The following is a 25,972-nucleotide window of genomic DNA, read 5'->3' on the forward strand; positions in this document are numbered from 1 at the left end:
AAGGCTTTTTCAGCATCTATTGAGATAATCATGTGATTTTTGTTTGTTAGACTGTTGATATGGTCAATTATGTGGATGGTTTTCCTAATGTTGAACCATCCTTGCATTCCTGGTATAAATCCCACCTGAATATGGTGGATGATCTTCTTAATTACTTGCTGGAGTCTCTTTGCTAGTATTCTATTTAAGATTTTTGCATCTATGTTCATTAGGGAGATTGGCCTATAGTTTTCTGTCTTTGTTTTTGACCTACCTGGCTTTGGAATCAGTACCATATTTGTGTTATAAAAGGAATTTGGTAGGACTCCTTCTTTGCTTATCATATCAAATAATTTGTATAGTATTGGGATTAGTTGAAATGCCCCAATTCCGCATACCTTCAATGCTGCGCCCTGATGTGGGGTCCCTTCGTTTGTCTGGATTCATTTTTTATGTCCCCTTAAGGAGTCCTGTATGCTGCAGTAAGGAGAGATCAAGCAGCTGCTCCTTACTCTGCCGCCGTCTTAACCAGAAGTCTCCAATACATATTTTTCTTTAGGATTTTACGTGTGTTTCCTTTGCTTTCACCATCTTCTCCTGTGTCTGTACCTTGCTCTTTATTTCCATAAAAATTCTTTAGAATTAGGTGCTTTTTTGGTTGATTGCTTATTTTTCCTATCTGATTATAGGTATGCTTTGTTTTCTGGGAAGTTGAGGAACCCTGTTAAACTTCAGTCCTTCCTTTATATCATTCTCAGCTTATTTTCTGTTTTTTTTTTACCAGTTTCACTTTGTGGAGGCTGATGTGATGGTCTGAGGGCTAAGAACTCTGAGAGCAAAAATCTGGGGGAGGGGCTGTGAACTATGTCATCACCCTAAAGTATGAACAATGTCCTCCTATTAAGCCCAGACTGGAATTCCCGGCTTTGTTCTTGGCCCACAAGTATCAGTCCACTTTATCCCAGATAGCTCTGGGCTAGGACACCAGACTTCTCCAGAGGTTTGAAATTTCAAGGGATGTAGGTTGGCTTGGACAATTATTTTCCCATGCAGGAAATTAGGGTCCATATGTCAGCTTGGACTTAAATTCAGAATGTGTAATAGGAGATATGGGGTGGGTGTCGGGTGTGTGGTTTGTTCTTGGCTTGCTCTTCCCTCCTTGCTCAGTCTTCCTGTCTCTGTTCTCCTCTTGCCCCAATGCCTGAAATGTTCTTTGCCCAAAACTAAGGGTAGAGATTCAGGGCAGGGCAATCAAGGGTGTGCCTGATTGGATTCACAGTAAAACCAAATACTTGAGCCTAAACCTGAAGCTAGAATTTGATTAACTCTTGACCTGATCAAGTTCAGAGTGAGATCAGAAGCTTATGCTCAAGCATGAGGCAAATCTTTAAGCCATCAGCACCTCAAGGGTGAATTGAATCAGCAGGTGAATGGAAGTTTCAGAGTTCTCAGATCTCAGACCATCACATCATCCTCCAAGAAATGAAACTATTAAAAACCCAGAAAATAAGCTGAGAATGACATCAAGAGAAAGACTGAAGTTTAAGAGGATACCCCAACTTCCCAGAAAACAGAGCCTACCTATAATTAGATAAGAAAAAATGAGCAATTAACAAAAAAAAGCACCTAACTCTAAAGAATTTTTATGGAGATAAAGAGCAAGGTGCAGTCACAGAAGGGGATGGTGAAAGCAAAGGAAACACAGTAAAGTCCAAAAGAAAAAATGTATTGGACACAGATTCTGGAAGAGCTCAAAAAAACTTCAAAAACCAATTAAGAGAGGCAGAGGAAAAGTGGGGAAGAGAAATTAAAGTGATGCAAGTAGAAAGGAAAATGATCCAAGGAGAAATGAAAGTGATGTAAGAAGAAATGGGCCAATTAAAAAAGGAGAACCAAAAAGTGACAGAGGAAAATCAGACCTTAAAAATCAGAATTGACCATCTAGAAACTAAATCTAGAAACAGACCACCTAGAAAAAAATCTATAATAGACTATCTAGAAAAAACAAGGATTTCATGAGAAAACAAGAAATAATAAAGCAGAATCAAAGGAATGAAAAAATAGAGGAAAACATGAAATATCTTATTAAAAAACACTGACTTAGAAAATAGGTCCAGGAGAGACAATTTGAGAATTATTTGACTACCTGAAAGCCAAAATGAGAAAAAAATTGGACATCATATTACTAGAAATTATCAAAGATAACTGCCCATAGATTCTTGAAAGGAAAATAAAATTGAAATTGAAAGAATTCACAGATTGCTTCCAGAAAGAAATCTTCAATTGACAACTTCCAGGAATGTAATAGCCAAATTCAAGAGCCACCAAGCCAAGGAAAAAATATTTCAAGCAGCCAGAAACAAAACCCAACCTTGCCCCCCAGCCCCCAGCCAACCCCCTTACTCTGGACAGAGGAGGGAGGAAGCACCGCCATTTGGCTGCTGGGCAGAGGGGCATATAGAGAGGGGGAAGATAGTGGCTCTAGCACTTTGCTCTCCTTCAGCTCTGTTCCCCTCCATCTATGTGTCCTGCTATGAGCTCCCCTCAAATCTAGTTCCTCTCCAACCCCACCATGGGAATCTTCTTCACCACAGATTCAATAGGCTGCCATATGCACTGCACCCTAATGCAGCATGTGAGCCAATCCTACCTCCCAGCACTTTACCCCAGACAGGGGAGGGAATAAGTGCTCCCATTGGGATGCTGGGCAGAAGGGCATGTGAAGGGAAGAATGTCCTCAGGCACATGGAGAGGGGGAAGGGAACAGCTCCATCCTGATTCCCTCTGACTTTCTAGTAATAAACTCTAGTGGGTGACTGCAGACATGCCCAGAGAGAGGGCTCTGCATGCCCTTTTTGGCACATGTTCCATAGGTTCACTACCACTGTTTTAGGGTTATCTCTTTCCTTGTTCCTCCCCAACTTCCTTAATTCTCTAAACTTGCCATGGACCTGACTAATCCAGTAATCTTTCCATCTTATCTAGGAAGTGAGAAAAAAGCCTTAAGTCCCAGCCCCACTCTTGGTGAGGGTAGGTAGAAAGAGAAGGTTGAACGAAGGATGAGATTCAAAAGTAATGTTACAAAAATAGAATTAATGAAACTAAAACTGATCACTTCCAACAGCCAAAGAGAAGTAGAAGTAGGGGAGGGGGGTCAGTAAATTTAAGGACTGGCTAGAAAACTGTGGGGAAAAATAGATTCTGTATAGAAAGATGGGGGACAAGAAAGATAGATGTTGTTTTCTGAGTTGATATTTTTTATGGGCTTCAGGACCTTCAGACACTGTCTTATTTTTTCCTAGTTTTTGTCTGGTCAGCAACTCATATCCAAACTTGTACTTAATTCTTAATCTAATGATATCTGCTTTTTTCCATTCTTGACCATCATTCTTCTCTATGCTTAAATGATGCAGATTAGAGGAGCAGGTATGTGTCCTCCTGCCCCCAGCCACATTTCCCTTTTAGCTGCCCTTTTGACTTCTTCCTAGAAGTTTGTTTCAGTTCAAGAGAAAGAACACACAGACCTCAGGAATTCTGGGAATTCTGCCTGGCTCCAGACAGATTTCACGTTTCCATGCCAATAAATATTTGTGTGGGGTCAAGGTCAGGTTATATGTCAATAGTAAAATGTAATGAGTACAACTGACTTACAAGCCAAAAGTTAGGAATTCAGAGAGTTACTAATATAGCAGGAAGTAATCAGTTCAAAAACAATATAAATAATAGCTACAATAATGTACATAAATGCAAAAGCCAGATGAAGTCAGACTCATGATTGATTATCATCAGGCACACCAACATTCTTCCTCTCAGTAGAGCAATAGGGACTATCGACAAAAAAATATGCTATACATTCAGAATAGTTACTGTCAGTTGCTTTTGCCTTGCTACACTTTGTTATAAGGTAAGATTCATTTAAGGAGGCTATTGTTCAGGGGGGATGACTGTGATATAAAAAGAGGAGTAACTGAAGAATATGAAAAATGAATTTAATACAATAATGAATTTTTAAAAATCAAACATCTGGTGTATTCTAGACAGAGTGTGTGAGACTCTGCACTAAGAACTGGAGATAAGACAAAAGTCAACTAGTCCTTAGAGTTTACATGCTTGTGAAGGGCCAACCTGTACATGTATAAGTAAATGCAAAATGTACATAAAAAGAAACTAAGGTAGTTTGGGGAGAAAGGGTACTAGAAGCTGGATAAATCAGTAAAGACTTTATATATCTTTGTCTAGATCTAGATCTAGATCTATCTGTCTGTCTATCTATATTGCTGAAACTGAGTCTTGAAGAAAACCAGGCATTCCAAAAGTAGAATATGAGGAGGAAGTGCATTTCAGGCATGAGAAGCAACCAGTGCAAATATTTGTACAGAGATAGGAGAGCAAATTCTGGGGTGCAACATCAATTTGGATACTTTTCTCTTAAGCAGAAATCTCTTATAGTGATCCTATGCAGAATTTTGAATGGAATGGTGACCCCCTATGTTTTATGGGTGGATGTGTCCTCTTAGGTTTTAGGAGGGCGCTTTGTGGAAGGCCCCTATTCTTCATTAGTGTTTTACTACTGAAAGTAGTTTATTTCTGATTCACTAGCAGAATAAAATTGAGTTGGCACAAATCCCCAATGAATTAATTTTAATTGCTAGTATAGAAAAAGAAATGGGCTTTGGAAGTCAGAAGATAAAAAAAAAATTAAGGTATATTCACCCAGTCTTGTGTTAATGATTCCCTAACTGAGAGTTTCAGTTTTAGAAAGTGCTAAGTGCTGTATCTTATTTACAAGCGAATTGTAGTGCATTTTATCTGTATGTATTAATTTTAGTAAGTCCAACTGATTTTATGGAAAAATATTCCTTGTGGATTCAGATAAAGTGAGTAATGCAGATAATGGATTCTATTTAAAGTAGTTGTAAAAAAAGCAGTTTTTCCTAGTCTGTTGATCATACTAACATTAATTCCATGACTTTTTAGAGATTTCCCCAGTCATGGTTGGGAAGCCACTAAAAGTCTTAAGAAACATTTAAACTCAAATTAGTGACTTTTTGAAATAGGATTTTGTCCTATGAGCTTAATGCTCTGCTCCATGCAATACTATTCACTGCCGAAATGCTCATTCTGATTTGGAAGTCATATAGAAATAAATGTCTGTTGCTATTTTTTCCTCTAATGAACAGTAAGTAATCATTTTAGAAATAAATATCAAACCTAGTATGTGAAGACATTTCTAACCATCCATTAACAGGTAACATTTACATGGTACCTCATGGTTTTCAAACTACTTTTTAGAGTTATCTCATTTAAGTACTTTCTCTCCTTGAGTTTGTTTGTCAAGTATGAAATAGTCATTCTATAGGTCTCAATATTTTTATCTCTAAAATGAGATGGTTGTGGAATAAACCCATTTTGGTATAGTCAACCTCCACCCCAATCAGATTCACAAGCAGAGTACTGCTGTATTAGTATTTCTAACCTATATGACTTGAAAAAGTTTAGTTCCTTCTTTGTGTCCCTTCTTCTATGAAATGATCAGACCCATTTACAAACTGGTTTCTAAGCTCCCTTCTAACTCAATATTCTAGGATTCTACAGTATGATCCTGTGAAATCCTATAATGCTTCAGGTCTCATTCAGGTTTGAAATATCATAATTCTTTGACTATTCTCACTCAATGTACTCTGTGACTAACTGATTAATAGAATCTTCTACTTTCTCAGTCATTAACTTCCAAGGGCTCTTTCTTTTGTCACCATTCTCAACTTTTCAAAGAGCAAGAGAGGAAATAGAAGTTACCTACCACTTCTTTTTTAAAAAACCTTTACAGTGAGGATTAAGCAGTGGAAGGTTAAGTGCCAGCCAGGAAATGTCTCAGGCCAGATTTAATCCTAGGACCTTGCATCTCTAGACCTGACTCTCAATCCACTGATCCATCTAGATGCCCTAGAGATACCTCAGAGAGCTTTAATTGTTATTCAGTTTGTTTTTTTTTACATTGATTCTAAATCAGATTTGTCAGCTCCTTCCATCTGCTCTAAGTCCTAACTTCTGAGACCAGTTCTAATTTCCCTTCTACATGACAACCCTTTAAGTGCTTGAAAATGAAATTTGGTGCTTGTGAGGTGATGATAAAACAAGCACACGATTATACTGCTAGTAGACCTAAGAATTGGTTTGGTGTTTGGAAAAAGCAATATTGATTTCTACACTAAAAGTTATTAAAATATTCATATTTTTGGACTAGTGGTTTTACTACAGAATTCTGTCATTCAGTCATTTTCAGTTGTGTTTAACTCTTTGTGCCCCCATTTGGGGTTTTCTTGGCAAAGGTACTGGAGTGGTTTGACATTTCCTTCCCCAGATCATTTTATAAATGAGGAAACTGAGGCAAACATAGTTAAAGTGACTTGTCCAGGATTATAGAATTAGTGTCTGAAGCCAGATTTGAACTCAGGAAGATGAGTCTTCCTTATGCCTCTTCAGAACTTGTAACCTATAAACTATTGACCAGGCATGGTGGTACACACCTCTCTCTAGTCTATACTGCTGGGGAGACAGAATGGTAAATTGCTCAAACTCAAAGTTCTGAGCTGTCCAAAAGGGCAGTCACACTAAGTTTAACATCAATATTGTGATCTTCAGAGAGTTGGCATGGGGAGGGAGGGTAGCAGATGTCTTAAGGAACAATCTGGTATAGGTAAAACAAATGGAGAAGATCAAAGCTTCCATGTCAATAGGTAATGGCTTTGTACCCATGAGTGGCTACTGTATTTCTGGAATTTGGATAGGGTGGGAGAGAGGTAGGAGATTATTGGCAGGAAAAAGACTGTCTACAAAATATTCTGTGTGGCATTATTTCTACCAGCAAAAAATTATGGTCAAAGTTATCCAGTTGTAATAGATTTTAGCTGCCCAGTGAACATATAAAACACATCAGTCAACCAATCAAAAAGCAATTATTAAGCATCTACTATTTCCAGTCATTATGCTAAATATTACTTATTAGGTTTGCAATATTTAATAACATGGAATAGAGATTCTGATTTAACAGATTAATGAATTGAGATGCTACAGATTCTTATTAATGAGGAAACATCTAAACAAAGACTAGATTACTATTAGAACTCAGGAGAATGAGAACTAACCTAATAACCAACCAAGTAGTAGAGTAACCTAAAAGGGAGTGTGGACAACCAGGGAATATCATGTTACATAAGAATATACATATTTCACAGAAAGAAAAGAAAGAAAGATAAAGATATCTTTATATTCATCTTTAGGGAGGGAGAGCCCCGGCAATTGAGGGAGCAAAGAAAGATTTCCTATAGAATATAGTACTTGAATTATGTCTTGATGGAAGAGAGTGGTTTTATGAGGTAGAAGTAAAAATGGAGTTTATTTCAAGCATAAAAGCATGGCTGGAACAAAAGTACAAAGTTGGGAATTGGAAAACAATATGTGAAGAACAGAGAAGACCAGTTTAACTGGAAAATAGAGCAGAGGAGGGAGAGGAGCAGATCAGGAGGATAGGTTTGATACTGTCTGTGTTCAATTTTACAAGTTTTGTTTATGCTTTTTTCTTTTTTAACTAACTGTAATAAGGAATCATTGGAATTCATTGAGAAGGGAAATGACATAGTTGTACTTATGGAAAATGATTTTGGCAACAGGGAGGATTGACTGCTTTGGAAAGAGATTTAAAGCTAGAAGACCATTTTCATAATCCATTTGAAAAGCTATGAAGGTCTGCATTAATGTGGTGGATATTTGAATAGAGGGAAGAGGTCAGATGCAACAGATGATATGAATGACAAATGATATGATGACAAATTTTGACAATGATCTTAGCTATTGGGCCAAGAAATCATGTTTCTACAAAAACTGTCGAGGAAACTAGAAGTTAATCTGGCAAAAACTAGGTATAGACCAATATCTCACAGTGTATACCAAGATAATTTAAAATATATACACTTTGATCTTGGATTCTGGACCTAAGGATCCCAGAACACTGGAAGAATTGAAGAATCACAGAATTTAAGAATTGGAGAGGACTTCAGTGATGATTGGATACAACCCCATCACAGAGGAATATAACATACTAGACCTGTGCTTAAAGAATTCTAAGGAGAGAGAAGATAATTGTTGAGATATTAATTTTGTTTTTTTTATAACTCTTATTCATGAGAAGTGTGCCCTGATATCAAGTCTTTATCAATTTCTTTGCACCTTCCACCCATTCATTGCTCCTTTTTCTACATTCTGGGGCCAAACAAATCAAGTTTAGCCTTCCTCTATGTGATAGCCATTCAAATTCATGAATAAAGGCATCAGGTTGTTCTTAGTTTTCTCTTCTTCAGGCTACATATGTTCAGTTCCTTCAACCAATCTTCGAAGCTTTTCACTCTTTTGGTTGCCCTCCTTTGGACACTGTCCAGCTGATTTATGTCATCATTAAACTATGATGTCCAAAACTGAATGCAATTATGGTGCCTTCTGTTTTAGGTATTTGCTTAAAGTATCATTATTTATGTCTAAATCAATTACCCATTTTGAGCTTATCTTGGAATGCAGCACGAGATAATGGTATACTTGGTTTCTTCTAGACAACTTTACAGTTTACTCAACAGTTCTTTTTAAACCCGTCATTTCTGTGTATTGGCTTCTAGGTGGAAGAGTGGTAAGGGTGGGCAGTGGGGGTCAAATGACTTGCCCAGGGTCACACAGCTGAGAAGTGTCTGAGGCTGGATTTGAACCTAGGACCTCCCATCTCTAGGCCTGACTCTCAATCCACTGAGCTACCCAGCTGCCCCCCAATTCAACAGTTTTTGATGAATAATTTTTGCCCTAATAGCTAGGGTCTTTAGTTATATCAGACATAAGATTACTACTGTTCTCATTTTTTCTGTTCCCTGAATACCTAATTTACCTCTTTATTTCTTGCTCAATGCCAAATTTTGGATGATTATAGCTTTGTAATATAGTTTTGGATCTAGTATTGCTAAGCCCTCATTCTTTCCATTTTTTTCATTTGTTTCCTTTGAAATACTTGTCCTTTTCTACCTTTGTATGAATTTTGTTTTTATTTTTTTCTAGCTCTCAAAAGAATTCTTAGGTACTTTGATTGGTATGGTAATGGATAATTAAATAAATTTCAAATAGGATTGCCATCTTTATTGTACTGACTCAGCCTACTCACAAACAATTACTATTTCTCTAGTTCTTTAGATCTCTATTTGTAGGAAGAATATTTTATCATTATATCAATATAGTTCCTGCATATTGTCTTGGCAGGCAGATCCCCAACTATTTTATACTGTCTATAATTATTGCAAATGTAAGGACTCTTTTTCTCTCTTTCTGGTTGATTTACTTGGTGATAAATAGAAACATCAATAATTTAATACTTTGAAACTCTCCTGAAGTTGTTAATTGTTTTGATTAGTGTTTTTGGTTGACTCTCTAGAATTATCTAAATAAGCCATCATATCTGCAAAAAGTGATAGTCTTTGCCTAAGCTTATTCCTTCAATTTCTTTTTTGAGGGGGTATAATTGCCATAGCTAGCATTTTTAGCATACCACTGAAGAGTAATGGCAATAATGGACATCCTTATTTCCTCTCTAATCTTACTGGAAAAGGTTCTAGATTAACTGAATTACAAATAATACATCCTCTTGGTTTTAGATAGATTTTTTTAGATTTTAGATATTTACCAGTTTAAGAAAAACTCTGTTTATTCTTATACTTCCCAGTATTTAAAACAAATTTTTTTAGCAAGAATGGATGTTGAATTTGACCAAATTCTTTTTCTGTATCTATTGAAATAATCATGCTATTTTGTTGGTTTTGTAATTATTGTAGTTAATTATGCCAAGATTTCCCCTGATATTGAACCAGCCCTGCATTTTTGACATAAATTCAGTCTGGTCATAGAGTGTGATTTTTATGATATATTGCTGTAGTCTCCCTGACAAATTTTATTTGAAATTTTTGTATCAATATACATTAGAGAGGGGCAACTGGGAAGCTCAGTGGATTGAGAGCCAGGCCTAGAGACGGGAGGTCCTAGGTTCAAATCTGGCCTCAGACACTTCCCAGCTGTGTGACCCTGGGCAAGTCACTTGACCCCCATTGCCTACCCTTACCACTCTTCCACCAAGGAACTAATACACAGAAGTTAAGGGTTTAAAAATATAAAAACAAACAAAAATATACATTAGAGAAATACTTAGAGAAATTGGTTGATAGTTATGTTTCTCTTTTTCAAACTATTCCCTTAGGTTTAGGTATCAGGACCACATTTGTATATTAAGATGAATTTGGTAGCCTCTTTCGTCTATTTTCTTCAAACAATTTATGCAGTATTGGGTTGAATTGTTCTTTAAACGTTTGGTAAAACTCATTTAAAAATGTTTTTTCCTCTTTGGGAATTACTTATGGTTTGTTGGAATTCCTTCTCTAAGATAGAATTATTTAAATATTCTATTTTATGTTCCAGTAACCTAGACAATTTACATTTTTGTAAATATTCATCCATTTCATTTATACTGTCAGATTCATTAGAATATAGCCTGGCAAACCAGTTCCTAATAATCACTTTTATTTCTTCTTCTTTGGTTGTGAATTTGCCTTTTTCATTTTTTTATACTGGTAATTTGATTTTCATTTTTATTTTTCAATTGTTTGTTTTTGAGCCTTTGCTTTTAAATGTTTTTGATTCATTTTCTTCTTTTCTGTCTATGTCTTGGCTTCCCTGCCACCATTCTATGGAGGATACATATGCTAACACATACACATGAACATGACATATTCTATATACTATGTAAATGGGAGATAGATTCAGAAAGAAGATGCTAGTGGTTGTGGTGGACTCAAGGGAGGGAGCCAGTAAAGGCTTATTGTAGAGAATGGGATTTGAGAGGAGTCTTAAAGGAACCCAGGGAAGCAAATAGGTGGGAGTGAGAAGAAAGAATATTTTAGGCATGGGAGACAGCTATGAAAAGGCAGAGTTGGAAGACACTGTCATGTTTCAGGATCAGCAAGAAGGTTAATAATCTAATAACTAGATTATAGAGTATATAGAAGGGCATTAAGTGAAAGAAGACTGGGATGATAGAAAGATGCTGTGTACTGAAATGTTTTCTCATCATCCATCTGGACTTGTTGATAATACTTTTTCTCTTTTATACCCATAAGCTCATCATAGATTCCTTAAACTTTCCCCTCTGGGCACAGGGAAAATCTATTTATCTTTTTTGTTTTATGTACTGAATTTTCTTTATGAGAGGAATGACCACCTACTCAAAAGAATCTTGAACTCAGCGTTAATGGGGCAAAGGCTCTTTTATTTCATTTTCCTAAGAATGGGTACGCATGAGCCAGTTTTATAGGTATTATAGTCAGCAAGCAAGTACAAGGAATGAGAGAAAGCAGGCTCCATTTTATTAACATGAATCAGTCCCTCCTTTGCTAATTCATCATTGACTAGTTCCTAGAGAGTTAATAATCTAGTCATAAAAGCCAACTGATCATAATGCAATTTACAACTCCATTCACATTAAAATAAAGCAACTTCATCTGTTAGCCTCTTAAAGAAGGCTAACTTATCATGTATTCCTCATCATGTCCTGCTGATGTGGATGTGGGGAAAATGAGCTTTTTAAGCTTAACATGAAACTTAACTCAATTTTCTTTTCTGCTTACTCCATTATATATGTCAGTTCCTGTTCCTCACACTTTGTAAACAATATTAATAATATGTGTTTGCTAGTCTGAGGATACTAATTGAAAACACATTTGGGACTGAAAGGGAAATATCTCCAGGGAAGAAATAGAGATATATCTAATACATCATTTTGCCAAAAATGTGATCTCTAGCTTGAGGCTCAGACCTACAAATCTGATAAAGAGAATTACAGTTTAGTAGTATTCAAAAGAAAGAGCATTTTTATCAAGAGTAGTGGAGCAAGAGACAAAATGGAGTATTTGCATAACCACCCTACCCCATCACTGCACTTTTATTACTAATATAATATCATAGTAATAATCTTCCATGAGTATTCAGGATTGATTGGACTCAGTAGAGAATGGAACAAAAGAGAAGAAAAATTATTGTTTCAATTCATACATGAGTACCTGAATTGATAACAACTATGAATTTGAAGATGTAGCAAAATTTAAAGACATTTCCAAGGAGGAATCCTTTTGAGTGATTGTCTTCATAGATGAAGGAAGAATCGAAGACTTTAGAGTTTTTTTTTTGTTTGTTTTTGAGTTGGGTTTTTTTTTTTGGTAGCATGGTAGTGTCATTGACCAATATTTGAATGTTAATGGTTAGCTGTAATCCCATACTGAAGTATTCTCTGAAGACTTCAACATGTATTGACTTCTCCTTTCCCTACTTGCTATTGCAGTTATTGTCTATTCCACACAACTAGCTTTTGGTAATTTGCTTTCTTGTCCTCTAATTGTCTTTACCTGAACAAAAAAGTTTATCAAGTAAGTGAGAAGAAACTGTACATATCCAAAGTCTAAATAGGGTTATATGACAAATATTCATAAAACAGGTGCTCTTTGTTTATAGTGATAATATAAACTAAGATAGCATTCTACAGTGTGAATAGTACTGTTAAGTTTTAAGTTAGGATGAACAATATTCAGATCCTGCCTCTGACACTAACTAGCAGTGTGACTCTGAACTTCTATGTGATTCAGGCAAGTCATAAGTGAGTTATATGGGTTGTGCTCATATTGGTAGAGAGTTCCTAGATTTGCAATTATTCATGCTGATGAAATAAAAGATTCTTCCTATATTTATATAAGGTACTTCCCATTTCAAGGCACGGAAAAAGGAATTTTGTGTAAAGAAAACTGGTAAAAACCAACTTGCGAAAAAAACATATTGTTTAAGACAAAATGTTGAGGAGAGACAAAGACCATTCTGAGGTTCAAATAGAGACGTGTTCCTCTGATGAATGTACTGACAGGACTATTTGAAGGTAAACCACCTACTGAGGTAACTGCTGTACGGTATTGTAGTACATTAGCTAATTTGAAAGTAATACAGGTAGTTCTCCCTCCCTTCATACCTTGTTCTTTTACAAAATTTAACTCAATTTCCTCCCACTTATATGTAAAAACAGCTTCCAAAAATTAAGCTCCAAATCCTCTCCCTCTCTCTCCAGAAGACAAGCAATAGAATATTAATTATAATCCTTACCACTCTTCCACCAAGGAACCAATACCCAGAAGTTAAGGATTTTAAAAAAGATTAAAAAATATTAATTATACAACTGAACTCATCTACAACATTTTCAATTATTAGCTATGTAGCAAAAAAGGTAAGAAACACAAAGAAAGTTTAAAAAAAGTATGCTTCAGTTCACAATCAGAGTTCATCTCATCACCCCCCTAAAAGCAGACAGCATTTTTCATCATGAGTCATTTGGAATTATCTTGGATGATTGTATATAGTGGAATAGATAAGTATTTCACAGTTGGTCATCATTATAATGCTACTGTTACTACGTCCAATTTTCTCCTGGTTTAACATTTCTTCTTTCATCATTTTGTATGTCTTCACAGGTTTTTCTGAAACTATTCTTCTCTTCATTTCAATGATGTTAATATACCATGGCAATAGTAAACTATAACTTGTTCAACTCCTCAATTGATGGATAGTCCCTCCATTTTCAATTCTTTGCATCCACAAAAAGAACTGCTATAAATATTTTTGTATAAGTAGGTCTTTTTCCTTTTTCTTTAATATTTTTGGGAAACAGACCTAGTAGTGGTGTTGCTGGGTCAAAGAGTATGGTGTTATAGCCCTTTGGGCATAGTTTCAAATTATTCTAGAGAATGGTTGGAATAGTTCACAATTTTATCAACAGTGCATTTTCCCACTATCTCCCAGAATTTATCATTTTCCTTTTCTGTCATTTTTGGCAATCTGATAAGTGTGAGGTGGTACCTCAAAGTTGTTTTAATTTGTATTTCTCTAATCAATAGTGATTTCTGTGTGACTACTCATAGTTTTTATTTCTTCTTAAAACTGTGACTTTTTGTGACTACTTTTGTGGGTGTGTCACTACTCATAGCTTTTATTTCTTCTCCTGAAAACTGTCTGTTAATATTCTTTGATTATTAATTGGGAAATGGCTCTTCTTTGCAGGTAGTAATCTAAAGAGATCGAGGACATCAGGGCATGCTATTTAAAGTCCTGAGTTGCCCAGGACACATTTATTTCCCTATTCAATGAACTTTCTAAAAGGTTTCTGTTAAGTGTCTGTCCACACTCCCCAATAGATGCTGTTTATATTCATGGCAATGTGTGATTCAGGTTTATGTGAAGATTCACATTTTGATTACCTCTGCTCTTGCCTTTTATTGTGTAAAAATGTTATGATTGTTCTTTAATTTGTTAAATTATTAAAATATTTTTATATTAATAGTGTCATGCAGACTGATTTTGTGTAAATGAGAGGCACCTTGGGGTGGACTTAGGTTTTACTAAAGTGAGTGCATCTTCCATATACCAGCTTTATCTCAGAACCCTGAGAGGCAAGTTGAATTGTAGTCATATAGTCAGAGTCCTAGATGACTCTTGTAGGGGAAACACACACACACACACACATACACACACACACACAAGCAACCCAGACATGCTAGTATAAAGGCACATTAGGATGAGTGAGCCAACCCAGAGTGAAAAGGGATGATGCGTGTAATGTTGGATTCCATATCCATGGACTAGACTGCTCTGTGCAAGTGGACAGTGCCAAATCTGCATTATATTTGCATAATATAAATTAATAAAAACCTGTAAACCTCATATTCATTGATCATGCTCATCACAAATTGCTTAAATGAAACTTATTTTTAATAATTGAAGCATGCCATATTTTTCTCTCTTCTCACAGGTGCCTTTGTTTGCAAGATGGTACCATTTGTGCAATCTACTGCTATTGTTACTGAGATTCTGACTATGACATGCATTGCTGTGGAGAGGCATCAGGGAATTGTGCACCCTTTGAAAATGAAACGGCAGTATACCAACAAAAGGGCCTTCACGATGCTAGGTGAGGTCAAAAGGAAATTTTCCCCTTTTTGGTTTTTACTATATTCTATTCATTCAGAAGACCCTAGACCCTAGACAATGAAGCAGAATAGCTGGTAGAGTAACCTTTTCTGACCACAGTCTAAAGTTTCCTGATCTCATATGTTGCTTTCTAGGTTCCTTTGGATCTCAAGGAAAGAACTTTGTAAATCTGAATGTGTTATATAAATGTGAGTTATATTTTTTCAATGATATTTCAGGATTAGCTAGTATAGTAATCAATAATAATGATAATAGTTGTAACAATGATAATAATAAACAGTAATTATATAACACCTTAAGGTCTTCACAAAGGTTTATATACATTATCTCACTTAAAGGTCAAAACAATTTTGTGAAGAAGGTATTTTCATTGCAGATGAAGAAATTCTGTCTCAGAGAGGATAAGTGTTTTGCCCAGGATCACACGGCTAGTAAATATCTGATAGTTTTCAAATTCAGTTCTTCTTGATTTCAAGTCCATCAGTCTATGTATTTTGTTATCTAGCTGCTTTAATTTCCTCCCAGATGACATAGAAATAATATAATAATGATCTTTCACAAATCCCTCTTCTAAAATGTAATCCTAGTGGAGAAATGATTATGGTTCTCTAAAGCTATGCAGGCAAAACCAAATCTCAGGCAGGTCCTCTCAAGCTTGCTTTGCTATAAACCCTTCAGCACTGGCACAACAATGTCTTTCATGTCTGTTGGGCGTGACAGTTTTGGCCATCCCAATATACATTGCAATAAGGCTCAAACATTTACAAAGCACTTGATTCTCAACAGTTCTGTGAGACAGTCTGATTTTCTTTGCTATATTCATTTATTTAGATTATTTTTCCATGGTTACATGATTCATAAGTTTTCCCACTCCTCTTCCCTTTCCCCTCCCAGAGCTGAAAGAAATTCTACTGGGTTATACATGTATTATTGTTCAAAACCTATTTACATATTTGCAATAGAATGATCTTTTAACACCAAACATGATCGATCATATGTTTTTCTTCTTTATTTCTACTCCCACAGTTCTTTCTCTGGATGTGGATAGCATTCTTTCTCATAAGTTGCTCTGTTTTGTCCCGGATCATTTCTTTGCTACTAGTAGAGAAGTCCATTACATTTGATTGTGCCAAAGTGTATCAATCTCTGTATATAACGTTCTTCTGGTTCTGCTCCTTTCCCTCTGCATCAATTCCTGGGGGTCTTTCCAGTTCACATGGAATTCCTCCAGTTCTTTATTACTTTCAGCACAATAATATTCCATCACTATCAGGTACCACAATTTTTCAGCCATTCCCCAGTTGATGGACAGCCTTTCATTTTCCAATTTTTTGCCACCACAAAGAGCATGACTATAAATATTTGTGTACAAGTCTTTTTCCTTATTATCTTTTTGGGGTATAAACCCAGTAGTGATATGGCTGGATCAAAGGACAAGCAATATTTTAAAGCCCTTTGGCCATAATTCCAAATTGCCCTCCAGAATGGTTGGATTAATTCATAACTCTTCTATCAGTGTATTAGTGTCCCAATTTTGCCACATTCCCTCCTACATTTGTCATTTTCCTTTGCTGCCATATTGGCCAATCTTCTAGGTGTAAGTTGGTACCTCAGAGTGGTTTTTAATCTTCATTTCTATAATCAAGAGGGATTTAGAACACTTTTTTCATATGATTATTGATATTTTTGATTACTTCATCTGAGAACTGCCTATTCATATCCCTTTACTATTTGCCAACAGGGGAATGGCTTAATTTTTTTGTAAATTTGACTTAGTTTCTTATATATTTGGGAAATTAAACCTTTGTCAGAGAGTTTTTTAATAAAGATTTTCCCCAGTTTGTTGCTTTCCTTCTTTTGGTAACATTGGTTTTGTTGGTACCAAACCTTTTTGATTTAATGTAATCGAAACCATTCACATTACATTTTGTAATGCTCTCTATCTCTTGCTTTGTCTTAGATTCCTCCCTTTCCTATAGATCTGACAGGTATTCTATTCTATGTTCACCTAATTTATTCATGATTTCATTCCCTATATTTAAGTCATTCACCCATTTTGAATTTATTTTGGTATGGGGTGTGAGATGTTGATCTAAACATAATCTCTCCCATACTGTTTTCCAATTTTCCCATCAGTTTTGGTCAAATAGTGAGTTCTTGTCTCAAAAGCTGGGATCTTTGTCTTTATCAAAAACTAATTTGCTGAGGTCTTTTACCCCTAGTCAATTCCATTGATCTACCCTTCTGTCTCTTAGCCTGTACCATATTTTTTTGATGGCCATTGCTTTATAGTACAGTTTAGGATCTGGTACTGCTAGCCCCTGTCCTGCACATTATTTTTTTCATTATTTTCCGTAATATTCTTGATCTTTTGTTCTTCCAAATGAACTTTTGTTATAAATTTTTCTAATTCTATAATAATTTCTTGGTAGTTTGATAGGAATGGTACTGAATAAGTAAATAAATTTGGGTAGGATTATCATTTTTATTATATTAAGTTGTCCTACCCATGAACACTTAATGTTTTTCCAATTATTTAGATCCATTTTTAATTGTGTGACAGGTGTTTTATAGTTGTGATCATATAATTCCTGTGTTTGTTGTGGTAGATAGATTCCTAAAGATTTTATATTGTCTAGAGTGATTTGAAATAGTTTTTTTTCTAACTCCTGTTGCTGAGTTTTGTTGGAAATATATAGAAAAGCTCATGATTTATATGGGTTTATTTTGTACCCTGAAACTTTACAAAAATTCTTAATTATTTCCACTAGTCTTTTAGTTGATTTTCTGGGGTTCTTTAAGTAGACTATCATATCATCTCCAAAAAGTGATAGTTTAGTCTCCTCATTGCCTACTTTAAACCCTTCAATTTCTTTTTCCTCTCTAATTGCTACTGCTAATGTTTCTAGCACAATATTAAATAATAATGGTGACAGTGGGCAACTTTGCTTCTCCCCTGATCTTATTGGGAAGGCTTCTAACATTTTCCCATTGCAGATGATACTTGTTTGTCCATGTTTTATTGATAGTATAATCAAAGACTCTCACAAAGATTCTTTGTGACTTTCTTTGGTCTACACTAGTTATTAAGTTTTGGAGATTTCCTTTCAACTGAGGTTTCCTAACTCAAAACAGGTGATCTTTCCCTGGGAAGAGCACTAGACTTTGTTAGGTGATCTAGATTCAAAATACAGCTGAGCCACTTATTACCTCTGTTAATATGAGGAGGTCACTTGACCTCTCTGAAGCTCAGGTTTCTCATTGGTAAAATGAAGTGATTGGATCATAAGATGTTTAATCTCAAAAACTGTTATGAGTGGCCTGGGGTTGCAAAGGTATGAGAGCTTAAAGTTGAATGCAGATATTTGGAATGGAATTCAGCACTTTCTCCATTATGCCACACAAGTAAAACCTGTTACCAAGAAAGATGAAAAAGGTTATTTCATTCAGTGCTCTAAATGCTTGCTGAGTGGACATTTTCAGAGCCAGTAAGACCTGGGTTCAACTGCTGCATCTGATGTATACTGGCTCTGTGTCCCAGAGAAAGTCACTTAACCTCTGTGATCTAAGTAACTCTTTTAAACTGTGGTTTTCAGAGGAGGTGCTGACTGACTTGCACTGGTAGAGGGAATTTCCTCTGCTGGGATTTCCCTTATAAATGAAATTACTAGTCTAGTTCCTACCTTGGTTACATTAGCATCGGTAGGTTCTTTTGATTGAGGAATTATGATTATAAGTTGGTTAAGCCATGAAGGAAAAGAGACAGCCCAGAATCAATTCTAATGACCTATTTGGGGATGGGCAAACAACTTTCAGAAAATGTTGGAGTGGTGGCACAGCCTAAGAAAGCTTTCTGGTTAAAACTTTAGAGAGAAATTAATGAAGAAGCTATTTGGAAACATATGGGTTCTAGGCATCTCAGAATGGTGCCAGAAAGATAAATAAAGAGACCAACAAGATACATTCCATATCCTTTGCCTTTCATGCTTTCATGAACTTCAACTTTTCTACAATTATTTTTGTTCTGCCTAGGAAGAATGATGGACAGGGATTTGGCAATAAATGAGAAACTTGAACAAATGTCTGTAAGCTCAGCACAACAAAACTGGGAAGATTTTTGCTTCACTAATGTGCATTTAATTTTCTCAGTAGATACCTGGTGAGTTATGCTTGTCCGCATTCCAAATGAGAGATTTTCCTAATCAATTTTCCCAATTTTCAAAGAGAGCAAATTCTCCTAATCCCCCACATGATTGCAGAGGTTAAACTTTTATTCTGAGAATAAGTAAACAGTGTTAGACCATGGAATGAAAAAGAATCTCTACAGATATGTTAACAGATGCCTTTTACAGAAACACCAAAGCAGAGGAAAAATAAATAAGGAAACAATTGAGCAGGTTCACTTTATTTTAATATTTGTTTTCCACCTGCCCTCTGAAGAATTCAAAGAGCTGTTGCTGTTAAGAATTAACATCTCTCCCACATCATTAGCCTCAGAAAACAGTAGAGCATGGATGTGGAAAGTTTAGGTGTGGAGGAAATTCACAAGATAATAAAAATAGTATTAAATTCTTAAAATATATTACTAATATATTATGGATATCACATTTTCATTATCTTTCTTAATGATCTCAAAGCCTTTCACACATACGATTTACTCATCTGCTGCAAACATATAATGAGGTTTGAGATTGGCCATTCCCCATATGTAGCCAAGGCATAATAGCCCTCTCTCTGCCTGCTATTGTCTCATTTTCCTTATTCATTCTCATTCCATGTTCTTAAGTAACCCAAGTGTTTATTCTGACATTTAAAAACGAATCACTAGAATTGCAACATCCTTCTCATGAAACATTAGCTTTGAGATCCTAGTATAGCTTATTGAATGCTATTTATTTTATAGTTTAATAGTTAAGAGGCAGGTAAGTGGTTCAGGGGATAGAGGGCTGGACCTTGAGTCAGGAAGGCCTGACTTCAAATCTGGCCTCCATCACTTTCTAGCTGCATGACCCTGGACAAGTCATTTAGCTCCCGACTGCATGACAAAAAGAATATATTGGATGCACTAGAGAAGGAAATGGCATACAACTCAAGTATCCTTGCCAAGAAAACCCCAAGGATAGTTATGTTTTATGGTATCATGAAGAGTTGGACACAACTGAAAGACTGAACAACAAAAATTAAATAAACTGAAAATTACTTTTCCCACAACCATTTCTCTCTCCTTGTCTATCTGTCTCCCTCTCTCTCGCCATCTCTTCCTCCCTCCCAAATGCATACATATATTTGTTCATATACATGTATGTATATGCATATATGTACATATACATGTTTATATAAATGTATAATGCATGTATGTGTGTATGGTATTCCAAAAGTCTTGGTGCAATTTTGAGACAGTAAAGCTAGAATAAAGACATAAATTATTATATATAATATGAGACAGACTAAAGTCATCTTAGCCATCTCCCCAAGTGCTGGTTTCATTTTTTTCAAGAAATGCCTTCATGTTTCATCACAAGATAAGGGGTAAACCCAGCTTGTCAGGAAACAAGTCCCTTTCATCCTTTTCCCCTCCATCTTCTTCTCTTCCATTATAATTGTTCCTTCAAAAGAACACTCAATCCCTTTCAAGATCTCATTGACTCTGAAAGATAAAGAACAAGACCAGTATTGTAAAGGCCATTGTAGTTTGGTGCTAATTTTTCTCCATGGCTAAATAATTTCAGTCCTGAAAATTATTTGGGGGTATACCAATTTCAAATAATATTTTATATAATAGGAATACAATTAATAGCATCATTTAATAGACTGTATCAAATGAGAAAATAAACAACAGTATTAGTAACCATAATAAAGATAAAAACAATGTGTATTCATTAACACTGCATATATACATAAAAAGTATGAAAAAACATTATATGTAATTTAACAATGAATTAAATCTAGCTAGTTGACTGAGTAGCCCTTTCTGCAACATCATAATTTAGCCAGTTTAGAGTTTTGATATTTTTTTGTAATTTACTTATTTTTCTACATCTGTATGTAAATTGGTTGATGGAATGAGCTTGCTGCCAATTTTTCTGAGCTGTGGTTGTTTTCTTTATCTCAGGGAACTCCTCTGTAGATGAGGCTTTAGGTATTAGAGGCATGTCCTTTGTGTTCAACCCTCTCCATCTTGTCTGAATTCTGTGTCCTCTGTCCCAGCAATATTATTTTTTAAAAATGCAGTGTCTTCTTTATTTGAAGGAATGCTTTTTCCCTACTCAGGAGCTCTCTGAGAAGCAAGCTAGGTTTCAATAATCTTCAGTTGCTATTTCAATGTAGTCATGTCCTTTTAATCCTTTTAAAGTGGTTCTTTTGATGGGTTTATTTCAGTAATAAACTAACTTTTTGTATGTAAAATATGAAAATCTTGACTTTTTAAATGCAGTTCTTTGCCTTACTTCACTTTGTAATTTCTTCTTCAGCTAAAATGTCTTTCAATTACACTTTCCTATCTATTTTTGGTGTTCAGGGAGGTCTAGCAACTCTGGTGGGAGGACTTGCTGAGCCGCTCATCCACCTTTGATGACCACCTCTCATACAACTCTTACCTGTAGCTTCAAGAAGTTGTAGTATGTACAACAGCCACATTGTATATAAGCATTTCAACGGATGGTTGAAAGTAACCAACTTGCTTTAGACTTATCAGTGAGTTAGGGGGCAGTGGCTCTCCTTGGCATATGAAGACTTCCCCCAACAGAAATGGCAAATGAGATCATTTTGTTTCAGTGGCCATGAAGGTGGCTAAAGCAGGCACTATAGAATACTTAGAATTTTATCAGACATCAACATTTATCCACTGTATCCTGGACCATTTCCAGTCATCTTGACTTTTGTCTTGCCACTGGACTTTGAGAGATTGAGACTGATGACTTTGTGCAATTTTGCCTTACTTGAATCTAATTCACGAGGAAGTTAAGCTATCACCCCATGATATCCTGGATCCCTTTTGAAAACAAAGGACAAACAACAAGAGCAGCACTGGGATGGCACCTAGTTAGGGCTTCATTAATGATCATCACTTATCTGGTTATCAAGTCTCTGTAATATTCTCTGAAAAATTCCAAAAAATTTCAGCAAAACCATTACCTTTATTCAGTTCCTAATAACAAACTCAGGCCTCAAACCATTATTTGTTTCTCAAAAGTAGTTCTTTGGATGTCATCTTCCTCTGAATCAAAGAATAATTTTTTCAAAAGTGCACTTGAAATTTATGGCTATTTAGTCACCATTTATAACAGAAAATAGTTCTCTATATTTCAATGTCAGGAAGTCGGTAGTAGTAGTAATAATAATGAAGCCACCATTTATATAGTTCTTTAAGGGTCGCAAAGAGCTCTGTGTATTAAATTTTTTGATCTCCATAAGTGTTTGCGTATCACATCTTATCAAATTGCCATAGTCTAATTGATGATAAGATGGCTTTTACTCTTTTTCTGTTCAGGACAACTGAACAGCTCTATATTTTATTTTTATTTATTTTTCATTCTCATTTCTTGATGCTGATTCTTTGGAATTCATCTTCTTGTACATATGGCCTCTTTATTCCCCTTTCAGGGCTGTTCATCACTTCTATGCCTTTCAGGCCACAGTTTTAACAAGAAAATTCTGCATCTGATTTTTTTGTGCATAATGTTGTGTAATTAGAATCTGTTACCCTAAAAAAAACTGATTCCCAGCAGCCCACACTCTTCCTGTCATTATGTGCTAACATAGACAGGATATAAATTCTGTGGAGTTCTGTCTCTCGCTCTCTTGTCTTCCTGTTATGGTGGAGCTTTGGTGGAGCAGGATTTTTGAGCAAGTAGAAAAACTTAGTCACATGGTTCTATTTTGTTAGATAATAAACTTAAAATATAATACTTGAAATACTGGACATAAATTTAATTCTTAGAATGAGCAAGTGATGATGAATCAGAGTATTGTGACCTCCAATCTCTTGGTTTAACATTTTTTTAAATTCTCACAGAGAATAATTTGTTTGTGATTCTCTCTTGTGGTAAAAAAATAAAAACCCACATACAGATTCTCTAGAAATGTGCACCTTCAAATCTGTTACTCTCTTCATGGTCTTTAGGGCAAAAATAACATGATACTTTAGAGTTAGATGATGCCAAGTTATCCCAGGGAGAGTGCCCTTTGGTGACATTGAACTCACACTCCATCCTAAATTCTGTGCCCATTAATTTTTAGAACTTTGATGGAGGCTGGTAAAGATTAATATCAACTAAATGCCTTCTAATTTCTGGGCTATGTATCAAGCCATTGTGCCTTTAGTCTGGTCTAATCTCAGTTTTTCCTGCTCCCTTCATAGTCATCTCTTTACTTGTGTTAGCATGACCTTCAAAGTCAATCTCTTTGGCTTTATAATGAGGAGTCACCCCAACAAAACAATTCTATGCCTACTGTAGCCCCACCAATCCTCTCTCCAATTTTCCAAAACATGTTTGCCATGTGAGCCCAGACTGGATATCCTTTCAACCACATGCAATTCCAATTATGTTTTCTGGTTCCTATTTGATTCCATGGTGATTCTTTTACCTTGCTGGCCCAATTTTCTAACATTTATTCTCTAGAAGGACATAGTACTTTCTTGGAAAAAACTGATTTAGAAACATCTTTCTTTGGCCTCCTCACACAGGCATGACATCCTATCAATTGAGGAGATTGAGTCCTTTCTTTTGAATAGCTAGTGAGATTATAAAAGTGCCCCATATTTAGAGTCAGGAAGATTCTTTTTCCTGAGGTCAAGTCTGGCTTCAGACTCTTATTAGCTGTGTGACGCTGGGAAAGTCATTTAACCTCATTTCCCTCAGTTTTCTCATCTGTAAGATGAGCTGGAGAAGAATGGCAAACCACTTCAGTATCTCTGAAAGATGTCAAGAAAACCCCAAATGGGGTCATGAAGAGTCAGACATGACTGAAACAATTGTATAGCCCTTTCTTTACTCACAGATGATCTAGCTTTTTCTGCCATAGGGGACCTTGGTACTATTTTTAAGGAGACAATTTATGGCTACATGATTCTGCCTATGCTTGGATTCATTACTCTCCCAAATAGAACTAAGTATAACTTCTATATTACAGAAAACAAACTAAAACATTTTATTAATCACTTGATGAATGTAGGTGGCAGTGAGCTATCTGTATCCACTAGGTACCGTGGAGGGGAACGAATTGAACAACTCCATCTTTTGCAACCTTTCTCCAATATTATCCAAAAGTCATTCATATCCAATAAGTATAAAATTCTTAGTGTATATCAAGAGTATATATTTTCATAAAAATCCAAGATTTAAAAATTTTGTTTGAGAAAAACTTCAGGGAAAGAAGCTTGCTAACTCCTTGAATCCAGAGAATTAACTCTTTGGAGAAATATGCCTGCAGAAACCTACACTGCATCAAGGAGATCCAGAATGAACTTTGGAGTGCAGTTGATTGAACTGAAGGGGGTTGAAAACATTTATTTTGAATGTACACTCTTATGCCAAAGGGGACCACCCCTGGTTGGCTTTTTGTCAATGCGCCTAGCAAAACATTGGTTTTGCTTCCTCTCTTTCCTATTTCCCTTTTATCTCTAACTATCATAGTTTCCTTTTAGAAGGAGCAATATTGTATACACCTGTAGTTAGAAGATTTTTAGGGGTACAAGATGATTATTTTATATGATCAATTGGGGAGACTAGTCTCCCAAATGATCACAGAGGGGATTGTGAAGATGAGATTAACTCTTCCCCGCCCATTTTTAGATTTAATCACCAAAAGCATATACACCCCATTTATCATTAAGTATGGGGAGGTCTGTGACCCATGTGTGTAAAAGTGGGTGACAAATTAGAATTGACTGACTGCTGCCTGGGCAGTCCTAAGCAAAGCTTTAGTTATACTTGGTCCACATAAAGTGGAAGGAAGGCACAGGAAATGATGAAAAGAAATGGTCTTTAAAAGTGGCAAGAACCTCCTGTGAGAAGGTCTTTCATCTTCAACTTCACCCTGCAGGAGCTCTGGCTGAGGACTGCTTTCTATTAGAACTACCACGTGGGTTAGTGAAAAACACTGACTTCCTTTCCCTGACTTGTTCTGGAGGTACTAGATTCTGGAGAGGCCCCTTGTCTTGGAGGAGGCCTTGTGGCTCAAACCCTTGTTTAATTTACCTCTGAGCCCCTTTTGCTGGTTCAGACCAGGCTGGAGTAAATATCTACTCTCTCTGATTTTCTTACTTTTACTCTTTCTCCTTTTGTAAATAAACTACCATAAAAAGTTATTTAGAATTGAGTAATAATTCCTTGCAAAACCATACTCTTATAAATTTAGTTGAACCCTTTTATTTTTACCCCTTACATTCCTAGCCCTTACATTCTGGTATTTCTAAGGGAAAGCAGTTTGAGGTTCTAAGCTGGAGCTCCTCCAAGGTCAAGCTGAAGGTGAAAGACCTTCTCACAGGAAGTTCTTACCACTTTAAAGACCATTTCTCTTTGTAATATCCTGTGCCTTCCTTCCACTTTATGTGGACCAATTACAGCAAAAGCTTTGCTTAGAACTGTCCAGGGGCCAGTCAGTCAATTTTGATACATCATCCACTTTCACACACATGGGTCACAGATCTCCCCATACTTAAGGATATATGCTTTTGGTGATTAAATCTAAAAAAGGGCAGGGAAGAGTTAATTGCATCTTCACACAAGGAAGGGTAGAGACCAAAGGCTTCAAGATTCAGTTCAGAGGTAACTTTGAACCACTTGAAAAAGGCAACATGTACAAAACATAAAAACTATTAATATATCAAAGACAAAGTGATGATGGTATGCAGTAACAGACTTGCTAGGACTCTGAAACCAAAGCTAATGGGAAG

The 25,972-nt window shown here is 35.9% G+C and overlaps 1 protein-coding gene across 1 annotated transcript in view; it reads left to right on the forward strand.

Annotated features, from left to right (window-relative positions):
• The window catches only part of QRFPR (pyroglutamylated RFamide peptide receptor), a 71,045-nt gene that overhangs the window by 32,176 nt on the left and 12,897 nt on the right, over nt 1-25,972 (forward strand). Inside the window, exon 2 of the mRNA XM_044681514.1 lies at nt 14,897-15,055. Coding sequence (XP_044537449.1) covers nt 14,897-15,055 — 159 coding nt within the window. The remainder of the gene's footprint in view (nt 1-14,896; nt 15,056-25,972) is intronic.

The sequence above is a fragment of the Gracilinanus agilis genome, chromosome 6, assembly GCF_016433145.1.
Source record: "Gracilinanus agilis isolate LMUSP501 chromosome 6, AgileGrace, whole genome shotgun sequence".
NCBI lineage: Eukaryota > Metazoa > Chordata > Mammalia > Didelphimorphia > Didelphidae > Gracilinanus > Gracilinanus agilis.